This window comes from Anabas testudineus, chromosome 17 (assembly GCF_900324465.2).
Source record: "Anabas testudineus chromosome 17, fAnaTes1.2, whole genome shotgun sequence".
NCBI classification, from domain to species: Eukaryota; Metazoa; Chordata; class Actinopteri; order Anabantiformes; family Anabantidae; genus Anabas; species Anabas testudineus.
Genome location: NC_046626.1, coordinates 10,666,936 through 10,688,468, shown reverse-complemented (window position 1 = coordinate 10,688,468; position 21,533 = coordinate 10,666,936). Strand labels below are relative to the sequence as shown.

Sequence of the window (21,533 nt, the reverse complement as noted above, 5' to 3'; positions counted from 1 at the left end):
CCTCAACTTGATAGGTGTCAGCGTACACTCGGTTCTTTCGAAAAGCGCACGCATAGATCCATAAGAGCCATCTCACCATCTGCCATCTGCTGACCACAGTCAATGCACCTTAATTATTCATAACCTGACAGACAGACAGACAGTAAGTCAGTGGGCAAAAGGAAAATGACAAGGACCAAAAGGTAGAGGAAGGAGAAAGGGGTTGATTGAATGTAGACAGTAAGAGTTAGAGAGAGAGAGAGAGAGAAAGGACGAATGAGAGCGGTGGAGAGCGAGAGCGAGAGAGAGAGATAGAGGTGAACTCTGAACCTGCAGGGGCTGAGCTGAAATGGAATGAGAGGAGAAAAACGACAGTGAGTCATGCTATGTGCGCTACAGCAGCCAGGTGAGAAGAAGTGCCTTCAGTACGGGGATACACACACAACACACACACACACACACAGACACACACACACACACACGGACAAACTGATGGAAGGTGCACACGTGTATATGAATTTACTCCAGACGTGAGCACATGTTCAAACATCCACACACACACACACACACACACACATATATCAATTTCGAAATCCCTCAGGTTAAAAAAAGAAATTAAATGGACGTGCACGTTTGAGCAAACACACACAGGCACGCGCATATACAACAGACATTGTCAAACCAGTCGGGGAGCTGTTCCATTTTGCTTCCACGGTTATTGAGTGTGATTTAGATGTGGAACCAGCCAGTTTAATTTGCTCTGAGCTCAGACACAGACATCTCTTCTCTGCGTGACGACTAGAATGGTAAGACAACGAATCACTTAGATCACAGAGCAGCCATGGCTTCCTGTCAGTCTGTCTTGTGTGCGTTCAGCTCAATGTATGTGGGTCTGTTGCATTATTTTGTCAGACTGTTGGTTTTTCTTTTTGTTTTCGTTTTTCTGTAGAACTGCGCCCATATCATATTTTAGCTCCAAACATTTGTTTAAAGTCTTTTATTTACTACAAAATCTCATTTGCAAAGCAGCCATGGCCAAGACAGCAGCATCTCCATGTAGTTACAGACTGAGCACATCATTACAGTGTATGTGTGTAACACAAACAGAATATAATTACGAGAGAGAGAGAGAGAGAGAGATGAGGCGGGTTTGAGTTTGTGTGCCACACTACTTTTATTTTTTTCTTTACATTTTCAGAATTTTCTTTGAAAATGAAACAACGTGTGGCTACCTCAATTATTGATTACCTTCCTGTTGATTTCCCCTTCATACTCCACATGTAAGAATTCTCTTGGATGTATTAGGAACCGAGGATTAATAAAAGAACCAAGCGATAGAACTAGGGGGAGACAGAAAAGAGAAATGACTCTATCCTCAATTTGGTAGGAATTTTGGGGGAGTTCGAAGGAGTGACTGGAAGCTGAGTATGACTTATGTGTGTGGGAGTTATTGTGTATCTACCCCAGAACCCTCAGTACTTGCTATTTCAGCAGTCCTGGCAGAAATAGCAGTAAATCTTCCCATTCTTCCCTTCAATCTTTTTTACCCACAACGTCTGTTTCTATGTCTTTCCCCCCCTGCTTTTCTTTCCTCTTGTCTGTCTCAGAGCTCAAACTCTCTTTTTTTTCCTCCATCTTCACCTCCGTGTCTGTTCGAGGATAGGGCTGTCAGGTGTCATGCTTTGCAGGATTTTTATACATACACACACACAGAGACTCTCCCACACACATGAATGTGGATAGGCAGGGACCCCTTTACATCCAGTCTGTGTCCAGTCTTGATACGTTGCCATTCTCCTGTCCCCTTTTGACAGGTTCTATGCAGTTTGTTCCTAAATGGCCTTGCCTTAGGCCATATGGGTCAGAGAGTCTGCAGGGTGACAGCTTCCCATCTTTTACTCAGTTTTTTTTTCCTCTCACTTCTTTATCTCTTCGTTATCGCATTTTCTTTTCTGTTCATCATTTTTACGTCTCATCGCCCCCTAAATTATTTAAGCTCTCACTCTTTCGCTTCCATCTATTTCCTCCGTGGCTCGCTCTCAGTTTCTTGCCATTCTTTTTCCTCTGTTGGACTTTTCTACTCTTTACATACCATCCGGTGTGTCGGGGCACATCTCTAGTTTCAATATGTAGACACAGTGATGGTGAATCATTTCATCTTCCTCCTCATCACCCTTCACAAGAAATAAGGTTGCAGAGACATGGCTGGGGCCTTTTACACAGGGTGACTCAATGTAATGTTGCCACTGGTAACTGAAAGCCCTGTCAAGACGGCGTCTGAAGGTGTCTGAGTGGGTGTTACCAGGTGCATGATGAGATAAAATTCCTCAGGAAACATTATTTATTTTTTCTGCCTTTTTCTTTACATGCCTTGTCATTATGTATATTTTAAGCTTTCACCATTTTGTTTTTAGGCTTACCGATTTTTTTCCCACTGACCTAAATAAAGAAAATATATTTTTAAAACCTGCTTAATCCTTTTTCCATACAGAGCTGCACAAATTACCATTTTCTTTTATTTTTGATTATCTAACTAAACAATAGATCACCGTTAGCTCATAGAATCATCACTGTAGTACAAAATGGTGATAATGATGCCATAATATATAACATTTATTTATTTTTTAAATCTACAAGAGTACATCAAACCATCGGACAGAATAGATTTAATCAAAATTCTGCAGATAGAATACCAGTTTTCAAAGGAACATATAATACAAATGTGTTTTATAGTTGTACAATACATATTCTATTTATTTAAAACAGCATCATCTGTGAAATTCATTTTTCTCTGCTTTCCTATATCAGTCATATTATAATTGCCCCACCACCCACCAATCTCTGTGAATTATTTTCATCTCAATAATTAGATTTTTTTTTTTTTTTGTTTAAATCTTCTGTTGGAATTGTGAGAATAAATTGCCTCCAGTTAACATTTAAATATAGTTATTCAGGGGTGGAATAAAACACTCCAATTTAGTTCAGTTTGAGGCTGCTCTCTTCAGTGTAAACAGTCGAAGGAGATTTAGGAACACCTACAACAACACAGGGCTCGGTCCACCATCGGCTCGTTCTAAAAACATCTTCACTCCGGCACACGGGCTGCTGCTTCAAAGCCAGTGTTAATAATGATACCGCTAAAGTTGGATGGAGGATCGGGAGAGTGCTCTGCCTGGGTGGATTGTTCACTTGAATGCTGCAGCATGATGCCACATTATGTGCATCAATTTTAGGATCTAAGAAAAAGGCGTTTCAAAGACATTTGGGACTATGTAATGAGGCCAAATTGCAAATAATCTGTCAACACAGCATATAACTCAGACAGTAAACACATTCAGACAATGTTTGGTATGGAAACCACCAGTACCAACAAATCAAAACCAGGCTTTAGTAGTTGTTCTGCTCAGTAACATCAACATTAACTCCCATTTCAGTTCAATAAATATATTGATTGGGGCCTGGGTGTAGGCAGGCAGCAGATCTTCAGTTGGTCTTTTTCTGATGCAGATGGACAGAGTTCTATTTGGGCTCAGTCAAACTGTGTGACTGTAATTATAGAGTGGCTGAGATCTGGCAGGACTAGGAGTGTTTGAGGCATCACCATTTCCTCCCCATCCATCACATTCAGCCAGGCGGAACTAGGCCTCAGATGCCCCGCAAAATAATCATTCCCATGCAACTGGCCTGACACCAGCCCTCATTCAATAACACAGCTGATCAGAAATGATAATAGCAATCATGCCACTGCATATTTTAGAGGCTGCAGTCTGGTTTCGTGTGTGTTTGTGTGCTCGTGTGTGTGTGTGAGGTGAAATATGAGGCATGGCTTTCAGAAAATGTGAATTTATAAGAGACTGTCAGCGTGCGTCTCAAACTTTGTACGGGAATGTGAGTTAATGTAGCTGCAGTTATTGTTACCAAAGCAAACCAACTGTTGCTTTATATGACATGTCCATTGTATTGACTTCAAGGAACAGACCCAAAAGGTTGAAATGCAAATATCCTCATTAAGTCAGAGGGATTGGAAACAGCCTTAGGAAGGAAAAAGCTATCTGGGTTGTGATTACTGTCGGCGGTGAGCTTTGCAAAATGAGAAGAGCATCTTTCAGCAAGGGTATAAAGAGTTCAGTCCCTATCTCAGCTTTTCATGTCCAGCTATAATCCACCGTCCTTCTGAGACCTTGGCCTTTACAAATCTGTCAATGTGAATTTCACCTGCATGTGTGCCATTCCTCTTTCTTTTCTTCTCTCTTCTTATCAAAAGACAGCTCTTTAAATGTGGATTTATTCACGGCTAATTATTTAAAAAATGGATTCTGTAGGTATATTTTTCCCTGCCTCAGTACAGTGTTGTGTTGTCATGAATAACAAATAGACTCATTATTGAAATGTCCATCCCAAGCCTGTAGTATGAAAAGCAATCTCCTGCTTGCCTCCACCCACATGTTTTAGTCTTGCATTGATAGATGCAGGACAGCAGCAGACAACTCTTGGGCAAAAAAGTGCTCAACAAATGTGGCAGCCATTCCTCTTGGGTTTACAGACGTGAACACAAAACCCGGTGGAAACACCACGTTAAAAACAATCTGTTCAAAGAATTCTTTGGGGAACGTGAAAACTAAGGGAACCTTTCCTATCAACTTTATTTCTTTGAAGGATAAGTTCAAAGTCGGATATGTTAACTGAAAAGGGCACCGGAAATCAGTTGTAAACTGCATCAGCAGAGTGTAGTCAGGCACAAAGTTGAGGATAACAGGGTGGCGGTGGAGCGGTTCCGTTTGGCCACGGCTGTCTACTATTTTAATACATTTCTTGCCTTGGGTCCTGCTGTAAAAGTCCATTGTCAGACTGAGTAATGGGAATTTTGATGGACATTCAAGAAACAGTTGCCAAGTGTTCATTTACTATTTGCGTGGCATTTTGTAGACCTTTCTATACTGAGGAGCTTTAAATGTGGACATGCTCTCAGCTTCATCATCTGTATTCAGTGTATCTGAGCATCAGCTGTATTAACTTGTGCTGATAGATTTGAAAAGTACTTTGTGTGAGCGTGACTCCACAAAGGATCAGGCGGCAGACTGGAGGCTAAAGATCAGCCCAGTAGATGCTTCTCTATTCAAGTCTCTCTCTCGTGTGAGTTGACTGAGGTCAAATGATGAGCTAAAAGTAGTCAAAACCAATCTTTATGTGTGTAGTTAAGCTTAGGCTGCAATAAGACCTTTTTGCTGCCAAGTGTTTTGGGTGGTTTCTATGATTGAGGGTAGAGGTAGAGTACATCAGAACAGGAGTTATGTTGCTCATACTTTTTCCTCAATTACATTTTTGGCAACTACTGTACTGGCCTGCTTCCATCAATTAATCCCAGGAAAAATAGAACCCGAGAGAGGACCCAGGTCCTTTTTGCACAGTCTTGTTTATGTTTGAGTTTTTTTGTATGCAATAGCATTAGACTTACTCATTCAATCAATCATTCTCTTTTTACAATCATCAAAAAGTTGACAATCGTTCAAATGTTTAAATTGTTTAATGATAATAAGTGCTGACTCCTATTTCTAACCTTATTTCTACTGGCATTCACTGCATGAATGCGTTCTGTAAATAAGTTGGTGCAGCTTCAAGGCTTGTATTTCACCCTGATAGGTCCTTGGTCATCAGAAGGTATAACCCGCAGTGTAGGGACCTTTGAAAGATGCATGCATTAGAATCTAGGTTCAGTTAAAAGTGAGCTCCAGGAAAAAGTTCCTGCAGTGCGAAAGGGCTATATGCCTTTAGTACTATTTTCAGATCAGACCTATTCCCTGTAGGTTTTGTTAAATCGGTACAAGGCTGACTGGAATCTTACAGTTCCTGTCCTATTCCCATCTCGTCTGCTCCAAATGACTTATTAGTCCAGCCCATTTGTCCCGTTATTGTCCACAGGTGTTACATCTTACATCCGTGTTCTGATAGGTTAGTTCTCTCAGCTCTGTGACTGGGACTCTGATGTCCCTAGCTTATTGTTGGATGCAGTAGTCCTCCAGAGCAAGGCTGTGGACATCTGGGCTGCTCTGTGTTATTTTAGCCTTTGAAGGTAATGGCAGGAGATCAATGTGATGAATGGCCTTTTTGAGGGAAGAGTATCGATGGCATGATGGCAGCAGACTGAGGCTGTGGGAAGGGGAACATCAGCCAGAATATATTACTGCCTCTCCTTCTCCTTGAGTTCTCTTCACTCCTGTGTTTTTCTTTTATCCATCACTCTGTCTCTTTCTCTCCTCCCGCTCTTCCCCAGCTCAGCTGGCTGTGACTGGTCATTAACACAAACATTAAGTGCTCTGTAAATCCATAGATCCTCCATCTCCTCGCTACTGCCCATAAACCAGAGCAGCCATAATGACAAACACAGTGGCTACACCTGACTGTCAGGGGCAGGAGAAGTGTGTCTCCTGTATTAGTGGCAAATGCAAAAGCTATTAGGGTGGAGACAATGCATACATTTGGTTGACATTAAACTGAGCGTTGTGTAGAGAGACAATATGTCTGGTGCTTCGTCAGCAACAAGGTTTATGTTCAGTGACATTAGTAATATGGATACAGGGATGTAAAAATGTGTACGGTAAAACTAATTGCTGCAGGGGTTGACCTTATAGAGACACATAAAGTCTCTCCTCAGTGAGCAGTCTAATCAGTTTTACATGTATATCCCATGTACCCACTGTCTTCTTTCTGTCTTTACTGTAGTAGGATTTCAGTTGCACTACAGCTCAGTCAGGCTCTAGAGAACCATAAAAGGGAAAACATGTGGCGTGGTAAAGCAAAAGAGGAAATACATAAATAAAACTTTTTTCACCTTGAGCCGATTTGAAGGATACACGCCTGCAAGATACACCAGCACTTAGGTCCATAGCACATGGATTAAATATACACGACACAGAACTAACGGTGTTATTTTATACACACATCCTTGAAAAGGAAATAGATGCAAAGACCAGGGAATTCCATTATCAGTAAGGTGACAGGTGATGATGCTTTCCTTTTTTCGCTCTTCTCTGGCAAGGTCAGAGAGGTGTTGTGGAGTCGGGCAGGAGAGATTTGATTTAAATGATGTAAAAGGTCTTGAAAAAGAAATAGGAAACCTAGAATTGATTAACTATAGAAACAGATACTGTTTGCTTCTCAAAAGTATTTGTAACATGAATTTCAGTGGTGCCACAGAACAGATACCAGTCTTAATACTCAAGAGTTAGCAAATGTTTTCAACACAAACAGCACCAAAAGGATAAGATGAAACAGAGTTGCAAAGTTTGATTTCAGTTAAATAACTTATATACTTTATGTGTAATAGTTTTGTTTGTCTTTGGTGCCATGATGATGCTGAATATCCACCCAGGAGGAAATATAAAAATTGTAGTTCATTATTATATGACCCAATGAATTTCTGGACAGATCTCAGACGGGTATTATCTGAGACGCCTCGAGCCCTTCTCTGCCATGAAAGATGGCGGTCATTTGGCTAGATGAGGGGCAGTGAGGACCCCCCCCCTAGACTGGAGCAGACGAGTGCAGAGCAGCCTAGGGCTGGCTGTATTAATGAACAGGCAGTGCTGAAAGGGACAGGTTCCTGTAATGCTGATGAATGGTCATTACGGTGCAGAGATGAGAAAAGAGGGGAGAGGGGAGAAGACTAGAACGGAGTGGCCACAGAGGGAACAGCGGTGAAAAAAGGCTTTAATTTGCACCTCAGAATTTTTGTAAACTCGTTTATCATGTCAGCAGTGTCACTGTTCCCCACGTGTCTTCTCCCTCCTCCCTCTCCTTCTCTCCATCTGACCCAAACCTTCTTTGTTTTCTCCAGACATGCCTATGTACTTTGTGGGCAGAATCATTTTAATCTCATACTTTAACCACACATTTGATGCCTGTGTTTCATGTAATTCTTGTAATTTTATCGACTTATTATTTACAGATTCTGAATCATTTTGGTAATTCTATTGACCAGTCGTTGCGTGTGTGGAGAGTTCATGTCTTCTCCTCTCCATTAGGCCTAATTGAGCAGCTGGGGCGTTAAAGGTCACAAGAAGGAGGAAGCACCAGGAGATATAGGCACACAAGAAACATGAACTGACTGGAGGCCCACTCATTCCACTATAGACCTCATTAACTTCTCGCCTACAGCTAGTTGGATCATTGATGGTGGAGGGAAATGTGGACGAATAAATCCGCGAGCCAAGCTGTTGCATCACATAGAAATATAGAGAACAGTGTTATTACACACATTGGAAGTTAGTTTAGTAGAAAATATTCCAACTGTTTCAAAAGATTTTCTCTGTTCTACATGTTCATTTCGAGTCAGTCGGGCTTTTATGTTACTGTCACGGTGTATATAGCTTTTATGTTGTATTTTTCTTCTACCTACTTTGTTGCTTTATGCCAAATAGCTCTAGCATCATTTTTAGAATATCAGTAGACTCCCTGTTCCTAACAATTTAGGCTTTACCAGCTTTTGCGCAGATGAACAGCTATTCAGAAATTGTCATCTGACCGCGAGCTTCGAGGGAAGCTTCTATGTGTTTCAAAGATATCTCTTCTCAATTCTCAGTGATTTCGGCCAAATGTTAGTGGCACATTTTCATCATGATTTAGCACACTGTGTTAATACCTCAAGGGGCTTCTGATGCTCATCCAACATACTTTCTGGGTCACACCTGCAAGAAATGGCCTGCAGTGTATTTCAGTTCAGTCTGCACACAAATGTGTTTCAATCAGACCAGCTCTTGGCTCTCATGTAGAAGTCCCAGCCTGTCTATAGTGCATCATCTTGAGTTTGTTACAAACCACATCTTATAATGTATCAACTCAGTGTCCAGCCACGTTTGGCATAAATTGTAAATAGAGCTACATCCAAAGTAATTATTTAGTTTGTGCCTGCACAATGGCAATATATACATTCAGCTGTTGGGTGTATTACCTAACCAAGAAATAGAAACCAGGAAAATAAGCACAAGAACATTTTTTATAATTTAGGAAAAAGAGCTTTTGTGTATTCTCAGTGAGTGAATAAGCCCCATAGTGCAACACCCTTATTCCTTTCTTGTAATCCAGCAGTAGGACTAAAGTTTTGTGCCTTAGGGAGATATCTGATATGTGTACAAAGTCTGTGACGCTCAGCTAATATTAGAATTCTCCGTCAAAAATGAGAAGACCCACAACCTTATCAGTGGTGATTATAATTACACTATAATGCACTCCCCTCTTTTTTCCTCTTTCTTTAGTGGGAGGAAGTGAGCGGCTATGACGAGAACCTCAACACCATCCGGACCTACCAGGTGTGTAATGTCTTCGAGCCCAGTCAAAACAACTGGCTTCTCACCACCTTCATTGATCGGCGTGGAGCACAGCGCATCTATGTGGAGATTCGATTCACTGTGCGTGACTGCAGCTCCATCCCCAATGTCCCTGGCTCCTGCAAGGAGACATTTAATCTCTACTACTATGAAACTGATGCTGTCATTGCCACCAAAGGCACAGCCTTCTGGATGGAGGCCCCATACCTCAAAGTGGACACCATTGCTGCAGATGAAAGCTTCTCACAAGTGGACTTTGGTGGACGCCTGATGAAGGTCAACACCGAGGTGCGGAGCTTCGGTCCACTGTCTAAAAATGGCTTTTACCTGGCCTTTCAGGACTACGGCGCCTGCATGTCTCTGCTGTCAGTCAGGGTCTTTTATAAGAAGTGTCCAAGTGTAGTCCAGAACTTTGCAATCTTTCCAGAGACCATGACAGGGGCTGAAAGCACCTCCCTCGTCATTGCCAGAGGGATTTGCATCCCCAACTCAGAGGAAGTAGATGTCCCCATAAAGCTCTATTGCAATGGAGATGGAGAGTGGATGGTCCCAATCGGTAGCTGCACGTGCAAGGCTGGGTTTGAACCTGACAATGGCAACATATGTCGAGGTGAGAAACATGATGATCTAACTGCATTTGTCATGCATTTCCTTTAAGTGAGTATTTGATTGGGTGTGTGTGTGTGAGTGTGTGAGTGTGTGCATTACCCCTTACCCCAAATTCTTCGCTTTTCATCACTCATTGCCTTTAAAATAATCGCTTCACTGTAGAAAAGTGGCATCAATTTGTTCTATCTTAGCCTAGCATATAATACAGCATTAACATGTCTTGGATCATGGTTTTTCTATATAGTTAGGAAAAAAGGATGAATTGATTGTGTTTCATGTGTGTTTGCTGAGCATGATGTGCTGCACGTATTCCTCAATCACATCCACCACTGTCGTACAAGAAAGGAACATTAGCATTGATTCTTAATCCGTAGTGAATGCCAAGCTTCTGTGCAGCCTACTTTACAGATGGTGAGAGGTTTGATTTTGCCTCAGTATGATGTGTGGAAGACTAAGTTCTAAGGGATGGATAATACCACGCACACAAAGACGAGGTTAATCTGGGTTTTTCAGTTCAAGCTGTAACTTTCGCTCCCTTTCCGTGTGTCCTCTAATGCACCTTTACGCTCTGCACATGGTTATTCACACACTCACATACTTACACACACACACACACACACACACACACACACACACAAACACATAAAGAGATCATTTGCTCAAGGTAATATAATTCGAGTGGCTTAGGGCTCTCAGTGTGGCACAGTATTGGTTGGTCTGCCTCTGGTGGTTAGCTGCAGAGTGTGTGGACCCCAGATAAGATTGATTGACGCACATCTGTTCCGATCAATAAACAGATATGAGAGTGCCACATATCTGCAAAGCACACTATGTGTGGCCGTGTCTACTGTATCCATCTTGCATTGCTCTGTGCTCTATGCTAAACACACAAACACACACACATGCACATCAAAAGAAACTACTCTCACAATCCTTGTAGCTGAGTGACTTTCAGCTGAAAATGACGAAGCAAAAAGTTGCTTGTTGTAGTTAACTCTTAACTGAAAGGTTTCACAACTAATTTCTAACCACTATGCTGTGTTTTTGCATAAATATGTTTTTTTGATTAAGGTACATATTTCTCAAGGAACTTTTGTCTAAAAAATATTTGAAGAAGTGCATTATATAGACAGACTAACAGGCGAACAGAAAGTCACTAACTGATGAAAACATCAAGAGTGACTGCATTTTAAATTATACAAGATACAAAAAACATCCTACTACGCAATTTATGTTTTTGATACATTACAGACACCACAGTATATCTTTTGTAATACATAACTCAAGCAACCATCTGACCAATATAACTGTAGTGATACATCTTATATATCTCCAGTTTTTCTGGTCTGCTCAATCAGCTTTTCGTGAGTAAATATGTGTTTATCCTTTCTGCTCTCATTTGTCCATGAGTTCTTTTTACGCAGCATATTATCATTAATAATGCACGTTTAGCTAGATTGGTGTTTTATCCTTAAATGTACTTTTAACTAATTGTATGAATGAAGATACTACAGTAACAAACATTTTTGAATTGACAACACTTTATCTAGTTCACCATGAGATTGAAATTGCGGTTCTTAGCATAACTTCACAGATAAAACTAATTCAGTTCCCTTTCAGTTTATTTGTAGACCACAAAATCACAACAAAAGTCATCTCAAGGGTTTTGTTGTGATTATAGACCTTACAAACTGTTTACAGAACTATGTAGGAAACCCAACAATCCCACTTGAGCAAGCACCAGGCAACTGTGGAGAGGGAAAAACTCCCTTTAGAGGAAGAAACCTACAGCAGCAAGGCTCAGGGTGGGTGGACATCTGCCTCGACCGGTTGCAGTGAGTAGAAAGAGGAGAGAGAAATGAACAGCAGGCAAGAAAACAGTAAAGCAAATGTTAGTACAGGAATTGTATAGCATACGAGCCAAAAGAAACAACACCCTTTCTCTTATGCAAACAAACCTACAGGATTGAATAGATAAATATTATTTTTCTTGAACTTGATAGTTTTTTCATCTTCTCTCCACAGAATTTCCTCTGTTATAGCTCAATTGTATCGATACGTGCAGCACAGTAATTGGAGCCTGAAGTAACCCAGAGTGTTTGTAGAAGGCTTGTTGTGGCTTGTGTTAGTGGGGGGCATTGACACTGATGTAAACACCACACAGTCCCCCAGTAGGCACTGCACTACAAAGACTCTTTGAACAGAGAAGGAGACGTATATTTCCACTAAGTCCCACTATCCCTCTGACTTCCTTCTCTAAGTACCCACAGCAAGTAGATTTCCTGCTGTGTTAAGTTTGACGTCTCTCTCTCTCTCTGATGGAAATTTAGCATAATGGGAGGTAAAAAAACAACCTGTTGAGGGAGGGAATTACTAGTTTGTAGCTACAGTGGAAAGCAGGTCAGACCCGGAAAATGTTGTGTGGATTGTGATAGATCTTAAGCCTTAGGACAAATACAGTACACAAGCATGCAGGCATGTACAGTATAAAGGAATGAAGGGACAAAAGACAGGGTTGGAAGGAGAGAAACAGATGATGTTGCCATTTCTCTCGCTCTCATCACTGGCTTACTCTCTGGAGGCTTGTATGGAATGTGTTCCCCTCTCATCTCCACTGAGAGGCCCCTCCAATAAGAGCAATCTCAGCCTTTTATTTTCCCCGCATTCTCTTTTCATGGCCTTGTAATCCATTATTTAAACAGGGAAATCTAACCTTAAAGTGCTTGTGGAAGCTGAGTACAATGGGAAACCAATCAATTGGGGTTTGGTGCAATAACATGGCCTCCGCATTGAGTCTGAAGTAATTGCCCATTAGAGATGAAGTAACAGGAACAGGAACCGAAAGAATATGAGAACATGCAGCTTTATACTGAAGTTGTTCCTCTCACTGATAGCAACATGAGAAAAGGAAAGGGACGCCACATACAGCAAAACATACAGTTGTGGCGTCAGTCATTTTATGGAGTTATTTGCCACGTACAGAGCTGAATGAAGGGACACTAAATAAGCCTTATTGCAGCTGAGAGTGCTTTTTTATCTGCTGTCGGTGTGTGTGTGTGTGTGTGTGTAACCCCCCACTGCACCTGTACTTTCTCTAATCTATATGTTTTAATTAGTGACAGGTAGCGTGGTGTGTGTGTGTGTGTATGCGACCTGCTGGCAGTTGGGCAGAGAGACCACATAGAGCTGTTGTGAGCTGTAACGATGATGCCAGCGTGTCATCCTCATTACCAGCTCCCCAGCTCCCACACAAGCCATTTGGGTATCCCCCTGTCTCTCTCTCTCTCTCCTTCTATCCTCTCTTCCTCTCGTTCTCCCTCTTCTCTCCCTCTTGGCTATGTAAGCAATCTGCTAAATATTTTATCACCTCCCTGTTAAATCGAGCGGAGACACTCCAAATAGCATCCCACTACTTTCACTAACACAAAGCTTGTCTTGTGTATGTGCATTCTGCTCAACTCGAGTATCTAAGAAAGACTGATTTGATGGTTTTGCTGAACCCTCTCATGGTCACTGTCGTGGTCTCCAGCTGAGTGACTGATAGAATCACCTTGATTAGGTTTACTTCACATCCATCTCTGTGTGTTTTATTTTTTTAATAATATGATATCATCATTCATCATTTTAATGTTCCTTTTTATTCTCACATAGTTTACTAAATGACTAAACCCCCCAAGTAAGCTAATTTTTCTAATGTTTAAGCTTTTAAAAGTGAATGAAATGGCATGCAGAGTAAACAGGCCTATTATGAAGCGCAATTCAAAACCTTCTTCACTTTGCTATTAACACTTTTTTCCCATGGGGAGAAATTTCTTTGAGGTGATAAATGCCTGCCTGGAGTCTGTAAAACGGGCACTCTTACTTTATGAGGCTCTCCCCTATATTTTGGCTTCTTTTGTAATTGGTTAACCATGCTCAAAGCTTATTGCTTCTCTCTTTTTTTTTTTTTTTTGTACCTCAGTGGGCCTATGCACTCCACTGCAGAGTCCCCTCAGCTGCACGGACTGAACAGAAACAGTAAAACTATGGGAATGGAAGATCATTTTTATACTGAATTCAGAGATGTGAATTTAAAACAAATGAAATAGAACAATGAGAAAACGAATGGCTAGTATAATTATGTACACTATGATGTAAATGCACTGGTTGCTTGTTCGTGGTAACCCTACACACCATCCTTGATTACGTATTTATTTAATTGGGTATTTGCGTAATTCCTCACCACAGCAGTCTTATAGCCCCGCGCAGCAATATAAATCTTCCATATTTTCTCTCTCTGTTAGGATCTAGCGAGCTTTTGACACGCCGGCACATTAATATTACAAATATTCAAATAACTTTATTTAACATTCTGGCGGCTGACAGTGGCAGCGGGAGATTCACAGCCCATTGAGCAAGTGCGCTTCCGTGGGCTAAGTGCCGATTCATCATGGCTGCCTTGCTCCTGTCTAATGGCTGCCACAAGCACACACGCACACTGGCACACACAAATGCACGTCTTGGGCATACGCTTAGAAGTAGTATTAGTTCTTCCATGTGTGCATTTTTAAAATGTTAAACGTGATGTTCAAGGCACATTTATCAGATTATCAACCCTAGCCTTAAACCTCATAAACCCCAATATATAGCTCTATAGGGTTTGAAGTCATGGACAGCAACCAGCCGGCTTATTTCCTTTTCTATTAGATTAGAGAATTTGAGTGAACTAATTAAAAACATATACAGTGAAACTCTTTAGATATATTCATTTATTTGAAGTTTTAAAGTTTGGCCTTGTTTTATTTACTCTAAACTTCTGGTGTTACAGTTTTACACTTTTCTGCTTCAGTGGGGTTTTGATTACGTCTTTATGTGTCTTATCTGAGTATAAAGGACCTTGCAGACAGGACCCACAAACACCCGGTACGCTATTAGAGCCAATTTCAGCCCATTTTGCCTTGTCTGCTTCTGTTCCACCAAGTTTACTTCATTTGCAGAAAAGCATTCATGTGTAGTCACCAACACACACACACACACACACACACACACCAACATCTACTAAGTCACCTTGAAGCCTAATTAAATGAGTGCCTGACTCTTCCTGTTCCTATTAGTCCTATGGCAGTGAGGACCAGCGTGATGAAGACAAAAACCAAGTAGTGGGGTGAAGAGACAGAGAATAGCTATAAGAAAGAGCAGAGAGTGAAAGACTTCTTGTTTCCATGGCTCTCAATAGGCTGAATAGTGGCATGGCAGAGAGCGGTGGTGAAAGAGTGTGACCCAAACAAAGACTCTTTGAATCTAAGGGCCAAACAGAGTGTTTGTAGTGACCCCAAACACAGATGCACTGCTCTCACTGCAATGACAGAGTCAGTCCCTAATGACGAGAGGGGAATCCAGAGATTTTGTTCACATATAATGGAAATACCCACCACACACAAAGCTGTTCTCATCCCCAATGGAGCGACACATACTCATACTCCCATTATTTTTCACTCTCTCTCGCCTTTCTGTTGCTGTTTTTTTGTCTGCTTCTCTAACCTCCGGTCGTGTATTTAGTCTTGTTTTTTTGTACGTCAAGAATTTTATTGTCATCTCCCGCTGCACAGGAGCTTTTTCTTCAACACTTTGACCCAACATCTCCAACAGTCTTTCCATCCAAACCCTTTTCAGTTGTCTTCCTCTAATTACTCTACTAGTCTCGGCCATCTCCTCTCCTCTCCTCTCCTCTCCTCTCCTCTCCTCTCCTCTCCTCTCCTCTCCTCTCCTCTCCTCTCCTCTCCTCTCTCAGTGATTGACATTGGGTGTTCAGGCCAGTGAGAGACACAGGGAGACAAAGGACCCCTAACATTCAGCAGATGGCTGAGGCTCCACTTAATTTGCCTGTGTGCCTCATTGGTAAAACACAAAAGCCCGGCACTACAGGGTCCTCCACTTTACTCTGTCACCCCAGCCACGACCTCTATCAATCAAATCCCTCACTTTATGCTTTTAAATTATTATTGCACATTTACAATTACAACAAAAACATCATCAATATTGCCGTGGAAAAGAGTCTGTTGTGTTTTCTTCACAAAAGGCCAAATGTTAGATTTCAAGAGAAACGTCAATGTGCACTGATTTTGACTGTCTTCTCTATTTCTGTACTTTTCTGTGTCCGCATCGTTCTTTCTTTCTTCTCTCTGCTTCCCCATCTGGAGTGTGCTCCAGCAGGCAGTAATGAGCGGACGTGGTGAGCCTCTCCACAGACTGCCCCCCAGTTGAGATAGTATAAACACTCCCTCCTCTCCATCACCCCTCATTTGTTGATTCTCCTACTCTCCTCATCAGTGTCCATCAATATTCACTGTTCCACTAATAAAATAGCCAGACTTGTTTATTTTGACAGCAGAGAGACAGATTCCAATTCACAGAAACTGTCCTGGAGGTTAGCAGCAGTATGATAGATGTGGATTAGTCAAGGTTATGTTGTGGAGCTTGTGGACTGAGGATCTAATTAGAATTGAATTGCAATTATAGTAGAGGCAATATACCTCTGCCCATTACACATGCAGTGAGAACTAGACAACACAGTAAGCAAGAAGGATGGCGGCACATCAAGTTGGGGCAATGTCCAAAGTTTCTATTCCTGGAAATTAAAGAGTTACTTTACCCACGGTAATCTAAGAAGATGCTGCACTTGTGTACTAGTATTAATTAGTTGTGCATCATTGTGGATTGCAACCAAAAGTATACTAAGGTAGCTGCACTATCCTCAGAGATATCCTACCTGGGCACATACAATCTAAACTATATCTGTAAAAAGAGAAAATATGTTTTCTGGAGTCCAGCTGACCAACATAGGTCAGTGATGGTAAGCTGAGGAAGCACAGATTACAGATCCAATAGACAGTGTCATTAAACCTGCTCAGCATACAGTCAGCATGGTGAGATTGGTTTTTGCGATACACAAATCCTGTAAGCCAAAAGTGCATTTGTTCCATTTGCTTTGTGTCGATTCTGTCAATCCTCACGGATACTTGAAATGCAAAGCTGAAAATCTCTGGACTTTGGGTCAAAGCTTCCAAGATGCTTTTCCTCTTTTGCTGCAGGCCTGCACACACAAATGTACAAATCCAGGCACGCACGCACACATGAACACATGCGATCACACAATTTCCATCAACTCAAGCTGAACTTTCCGTGTCCAATTTCATAACCTAATTATGTTTGCGATGATTCCTGCACACTTGAAGCAAACAGCATTGCAGTTCCATTTTAAGTGCTCCCTAAGTGTACTTGATTAAACATACGTGAAGAATTATGTCTGTGTAATCTACGTTATGACACCATGAATTATCCTAAACCAACTCAGTTGCCTATAACTGGGCAGGTCAAATCAAACACAACCGCAAAACCTTCACAATATGCAATTATCCGGCAATTAGACAACTCCCATAATCCGCATCATTGTGCGCTTGTAATTACATGTTTTCATTGACAGTAAGCACAACCTGTACTTTTCAGGGTCAGGACACGTGGTTCTGCAGAAACCAGAGGAAACATCTCTTTTCAGACTGATAGACAGGAAGAGCCAATGAAGCCCAATCTGGCAGACACATCCCTGTGACAAATTATTTATCTTGGCTTTGTTGTCACTTCTCATGCCAGAGACCCCCTGCTATGGCTCTCTTCCGAAAACGCCCACTGGAGGAGACATTCCGTGAATATTGAATCTTGAAAGCAAGATAGGAGCGAGGAGGCCTGTGTGTCTATCGGTATATGTGCCTGTGTGTTGAGGGGGCAGTGAGAAAAAAAAAAAAAAAAGGAAGACAGAAAGTAAGCGACTTGGTAATCCTTTCTTTGAGCATTTTGTGCTTCATTTGTTTACTGAGTTCCCACACTGGCTGGGGGGGCTGCAGCGTTTCTGTAAGAGCAGAATTAGCATATCCAGGCAGCGGTGCTTCGTGTGGATGTGTGCGCCGTTCAGACGAGGCAACCTGACTTTAATGAAATCTTCAAAGTGTGTGTGTTTTAATAGAGTCTAATCAAGCCCTCTAACCTCTCACGCAGTCTTTTTTTTTTTTTTTGGGGGGGGGGGGGGTGATTTTTTTGTAATGAAAACTCATAACATATTCACCATGCTTTCACTGCTTGTCTGCTGATTGGGAACAGTGTCCGTGTCAACAGGTTGAGTGCTGCCCACGTGCAGCAGCAGCAGTCTCGTTAGGGTGCTGGATTGATTCCATTCATTGCACATGATGGTTTAGAGAACGTCAGTGAGACGTGACAGTGCTAAACAAAGCAATGACAGGTGATGCATGTAAATACAATAAATGCACAAATAATGCCACTTGTTCATCTGTAGGATTTTAAACTGCCTTATAAGCTATCTTGACATTTCCACGAGCATCAAAAACAAACTCAGTTCATGTTTTGTACTCAACAAGGTAACCTTTGCACATTGTCATATTGTCACCGTAGCTTGATTGACAATTGAAACAAAAACCACGAAATGTGACAATGCGATGAAATGTTTTCATAGTGTTTTATCCTTGCTGCTGTCCTCTGTTGTGTCACAATTCTTGGACTAGATCTAGTCCAATTTCAAAAACAGGATGTTGCGATTCTTGCAGTCAACTGACAGTTATCCCCAAGGCATATTTTGCAGCTAACAACAATGTCCTAATAATCCTCGGCAAACCCAAGGCCGTCAACTTACAGTGCAGCATTCTTCAGGAGGAAGTTTTAATCATCAACTTAATCTCCTATAGAAAGAAAGATATTTTATAAAAAATAATGAGTTTATTGTCAGAAAGTAATTAGTTGATATACTGAAAGATACAGCACCTTTACAACTTACCCTATAACACTGTTTCATGATGTCTTTGCACAGCGCTTACAAATACAAAATATCCTCTGTGAAAGAGTGGAGATATCATCTCCAGTGCAAGGCCAGAGTTACTGTAGTGCTAAACCAGACGGCACAGTGGTATGCTTCTCAAAGAGAATGATATCTGATTAGTCCACGTCCGATTTGAGGCAGAAGCTGCAAAACAAATGGATTTGCTGTGTCTAGAATGTTCTCTGGGGGAGCTGGATGGGCAGAGATACAGAGATCCTGCCTTTGTGTCGGAGCCAGCGCGAAGCATAATAAGACCCTTTGGGGAATGAACCAAACACAGAGTGATAGGAACACAAAGGCACACATGCTCATACACTCAGTCAATTTCACAATCTCAGTGCTGCTCCCTCACTCTCTCTTTCTCACTTCACCTATCTTTATCTTTTACTCCCCTATAAACTGACCTTTATATTACTGGCTACTGTGGTTGGCCTATCATTATATGTTTTGGCTTCGCCGGTCTATTGACTTTCTTGACTAACGCCAAGTTTATTGTGTCGGCCAAGTGTCGTGTCATGACTTTCACAAACAGGATCCTGAGCAGCCTTTTTCTAAGGATATTATTGTGTGCGTATGTGTGTGTGCACGTATGTGTGTGCTTCACACCCATCCTGGCATGAATGGGCCAGCAAATCCTATTCTCTCCCTCCCTTGTTTTCACTCTCTATCTCATCTTTTTTGCCTCTTTAATTCCCTCTCTACCACTGTCCTCCTTCTCTTGTGTTCTGCTAGGAGAGCATACATAAAAGGAGTGCAACAATAGAGGTATTAACCAAATGTATATTGAGCTTGCCTGACTTGCACAGTCAATGTGATGCTTTTACACTCCTAATGCCATGTGAATAGGGCTGCTGCTCCCTGGGAAATGCCTCTGTGAGCACTCGGAGTGAGGGGCCCTTTTACTGGCTCTTGTGACCCTGGTTCACGTTGTCTGTGCCGGGCCATCTCCGTTCTTCATTTTCATAAGCGCTTAATCTGGATTGGAAGCCTCTCCATTGTGGAAATGATTTGGGAGGGGCACTTCGGCCAGACAAAAGTGCTTCTCTTCGGCTGAAGCGGGGGCCTCCTCAGCCCCGTTCCTCCCTTTCCATTTTTCTATGCACCCTCGCAGGAGTGGCTAATTGTTGCATGGAGAGGAAGAGCGATGGGGTGTTAAGAGAATGTCTGGCTAACACTGCCCCTAGTGGGATATGACTATGATGAAGACAAATGAAAATAGGTAGAGAGATATAGGAGAGGAGCGAAAATGGATCCACCTCTCGCAGTTGGTCATTTTATCCAGGCTATAACAGATCCCGTAATTCTGGCTAATAGTAAAGTTTGATTCCTCTAGATTACAGTGCATAAGACTCGAGGTGGAATGTGTGTAACAAACTCAGACTGAAGCTTTGATGTGTAATGCTATCGCCCTGGGCTACTTAGCCCCAGGGTCAAATGCGATTACACCCTTGATCTGTGTTAGTGCCTTGTGATCTGAAGGATTGCAATGTAGAGGTGTGTGTGTGTGTGTTGGTGTGCATTTTGTGTGTGTTTTGTTGTTGTTGTAGAAAGTTCATATATATATATATATATATATAAAAAACAACACAAACACAATATATATATGGTATGTTTCATTCACTGTACTGTGAGCTTTTCTGATCTGCTTCTAATTTGTGTGTGCGAAGCAACCACATGTTGGTGTGCTTACATGGTCTTCTCCTAGAAATGGGTTGTTAGCTAATTAGCCGTGTTGTTGGCACCGTCTTAGTGCTTTGTTGGTGCGTCTCTCAGGCTGCTAAGCCTATTCTTTCTCTCCTTCTCTGCCTCTGACTCTATCTCTCTCTGCCTCTGTTTCTCTCTCCCTGCTCACTGCCCTGTAACACCTTAATCCAGTGTGAAAGCAATTGGCTCTCTCAGATCTAATCAATAGAGGGCCAGGGCAGCGAGCCAGGGGGAACATCTCTGGCCCCTGCTCAGCTACAATCAATTTAGAACCATCGATTCAATGATTGAAATACAAAGAGCAGATGCGCTGGACCGTACAGGTGCTTTAGTGATTGGGTGTGCCAACATGTTATATATCTCCCCATGTGAGCATTTTTCTGTATTCGTGTGTGTTTGTGTGCTTGTGGTGTAAATGTATGTGGGGAGTGCAAATTTATTTGTGTGTGTGTGTGTGTATATATAGATGGTATGATTTATTTTCGAGCCATCTGTAGTAAAGTGGGAATGGCATTTAATCTAGCACCTCTGAGACGGAGCCAAGAAAAAAAAAAAATCACTCCTAATCCAATATGTCCTGCAAGGGAAGGTGTGTTTTCAAAGGTGGGTGTGTTCAGTTGGCTTGTACATTTGCGTATAACCAAGACCATCTGACAGTAAGCATGGACGTAGCCCTCATATGCTGATGTAGTAAATTATACTTTGCACAGTTTTTGGTTGCATATGCATGCAGAATTGCCCTTATATGACGTGTGTATGCAAAATGCATTGTAACTAACAGTATACGTGCACAAATGGCGGCTGTCATGTTTTAACATTTATCTTGAAACTGCTGGCCTTACAGCAACTGATCCATGGTGTTTTCTGCGTGCACTATACGATATGGTGATGATCTACTACTGTATACTGCATGTACTGTATAGTTAAAAGACATGAAAAATGAAATGAACAAAGAAAATGCTCAGTTCCAGACTACACATGTTTATGTAAACTTTAATGCATTTATAGGGGAGGAGTAGAAGAAAGAGGAAATGTGACTCGGGCTAGTAAAGAGA

General features: G+C 41.7%; 1 protein-coding gene across 3 annotated transcripts in view; it reads left to right on the top strand.

The window, feature by feature from the left end:
- LOC113171390 (ephrin type-B receptor 1-B) overlaps positions 1-21,533 on the top strand; it is a 133,651-nt gene that overhangs the window by 45,647 nt on the left and 66,471 nt on the right. For all 3 annotated transcript variants that reach the window (XR_003299701.1, XM_026373718.1, XM_026373717.1), the window contains exon 3: positions 9,231-9,912. Coding sequence is in view for 2 of the 3 variants with exons in the window: in XM_026373718.1 (XP_026229503.1) it covers positions 9,231-9,912 (682 nt within the window). In the remaining variant the exon portion in view is untranslated. The remainder of the gene's footprint in view (positions 1-9,230; positions 9,913-21,533) is intronic.